This window comes from Lottia gigantea (assembly GCF_000327385.1).
Source record: "Lottia gigantea unplaced genomic scaffold LOTGIsca_330, whole genome shotgun sequence".
NCBI lineage: Eukaryota > Metazoa > Mollusca > Gastropoda > Lottiidae > Lottia > Lottia gigantea.
In genome coordinates, this window is record NW_008709111.1 from 67,627 (window position 1) to 69,770 (window position 2,144).

Consider the following 2,144-nt stretch of genomic DNA (forward strand, 5'->3'; position numbering starts at 1 on the left):
TTAATTCTATGGACTTGTTTCAGTATGTTCAATGTTTATTTATCAATGTATTATGTCTGCAGGGTTGGTTGAAACTACAAGAAAGGTATATTTCTGTCTTTATTAACACAATAAATAATAAAGCCAGCAAGGATTATATCCACGTCTATGGATTTAAAGGACAGGTGCGCCATTTTGGGGATTTGATTTGAGTCTGGAATATATATATGTTAATTATAGTCTTCAGAAGTACTTAAAACTAGGAATTTCTGTTTTTTCTATTTATATAGATGTCTTTTCTATATATGACAGTGTCTCAAGAAAAAACGTCTCGTCTTTTTAACTTTCGGATAATTCTGGACACACATATAGATTTGAATGCTCAAATTTCGATGGAGAGCTGTATACACTATTACTGACTTAAAAATTGCCGTCTTTCAGACTAAGGTATGATTGGTCCACAAAATGGTGCAATTGTTCCTTTAACTCAATGGGAAAAAAGAAAATATTTTCTATACCAGCCGATCTGATAGATTGAATTTGTTAAATAATATCAATAATTCCGTCTGCTAACTGTATGTTATATATCAAACTTGTCAGGTAATTAACACTGGTAGAACCAGTTACAATGTTAGTCATATAAAATGTCCCCTCATCCAACTGAAGTATGAATCAGTTTTGAAAGTACTAAATAACTTCAGGGTTGATACATGCTCAGTCTCCGGCTTTACTTAAATAATGTCATTCGTCAACCATTCATACTTCACTTGAATGAGGAGACATAATTTTCCGTAAAGCCTTCGGTTTTCACATGTTTAAAAAGAAACTTAAAAGCTTCAAAGCTGATTCAAAATGGTCTAACTGTTCCAGGTCTGGCCAGTGGAATACCTCAGACCAGCTGGTAGTCGCTGGACCGTGGCGAAGTAAATGAGCGGGGATGGGGATGACCCTGGATTTGGTCTTAATGATCTAGAACTGGCCAGTGGAATACCTCAGACCAGCTGGTGCCTTGGTGAGTTGATTGAGCTGGGATGGGGATGCTCCTGGATTTGGTCTAAATGTTCTTCTAAAAGATGATATAAGAGATTTAAAAGAAGAAAATGTTAAACTAAAACTTCATATATATATAGGATTGAAAATAGAGAGCATCAAAATAATATCATATTTTATGGTCTAAATGAAAAGAATGGCGAGATAGAATCAAAAGAAGAGAAATTAATTAGAGATATTTTGATTAATGAGGTCAGAATAAATAGTGTTTAGAACAATGAACAGTTCCAAATAAAGGACATATATAGACTGGGTTCAAGAAAACCTAACCGTCACCGACCCATATTAGTACAATTCACCAACCACAAGGATAAAGAGACGGTTGTAATCCAATGTAGAAAAGAACTCAAATCTAAACCAATCTCAGTATCAGAGGACTTTATTGAACGAGTTCGATCAATCAGGAAGGCTGAAAGCCAAAAGTGAACAAAAGCGAGCACACCTCAATTATGATAAACTCATAATCGAAAGCGTCACTTATACAGTGGACATGACAACAGGTGAACTCTTATGTATAGAAAAATGAAATAAATAGCAATCACCTTCCCAAAATATAACATTTGTGGATCAATTATTTTCTATAAATTCGCACAATTGCCATAGTCTAAGACGCATAGAAAATGATCCAGATGTCATAACTTTAGTTGAATCTACATCAATAATTGCCTTCTGTGAAACTTGGATTTACGATAAAGAGTATGTCTTTTACCGTGGCCCATTGGGGACATTTGCAATTTTTTTATTTTTCGACGTTTCTCAGTGGTTTAAGAGCAGAAGAACTGCAGAAAACAGGAATTGAAATTGTGAAAATTCGAGAAACCGACAATAAATAGAAGGAATGGAGGGAAATAGAGAAACTTTAAATAGAAAGATGACACAAAATACATAAAAATCACAAAAATTCATAAAAACAATAATTAATCAAAATCGTAAAAATAGTTAAAACGTGAAAAATTAAATTTGCCAAAATATTATGAAAAACACAAAAAATTCAAAGTGAAATCGCAAAAATTAATTTCAACCGCGGTGGTAATACATTTCAACCGTGGTGGTAATACATTTCAACCGCGGTGGTAATACATTTCAACCGCGGTTGAAATTAATTTTTGCGATTT

General features: G+C 33.6%; 1 protein-coding gene across 1 annotated transcript in view; it reads right to left on the bottom strand.

The window, feature by feature from the left end:
• LOTGIDRAFT_175650 (hypothetical protein) overlaps positions 1–173 on the bottom strand; it is a gene marked incomplete at both ends in the record, with an annotated part of 3,631 nt that extends 3,458 nt beyond the window's left edge. Inside the window, one exon of the mRNA XM_009058352.1 lies at positions 79–173. Within this exon, the coding sequence (XP_009056600.1) occupies positions 79–173 (95 nt within the window). The remainder of the gene's footprint in view (positions 1–78) is intronic.
• Between the last annotated feature and the right edge of the window lie 1,971 nt (positions 174–2,144).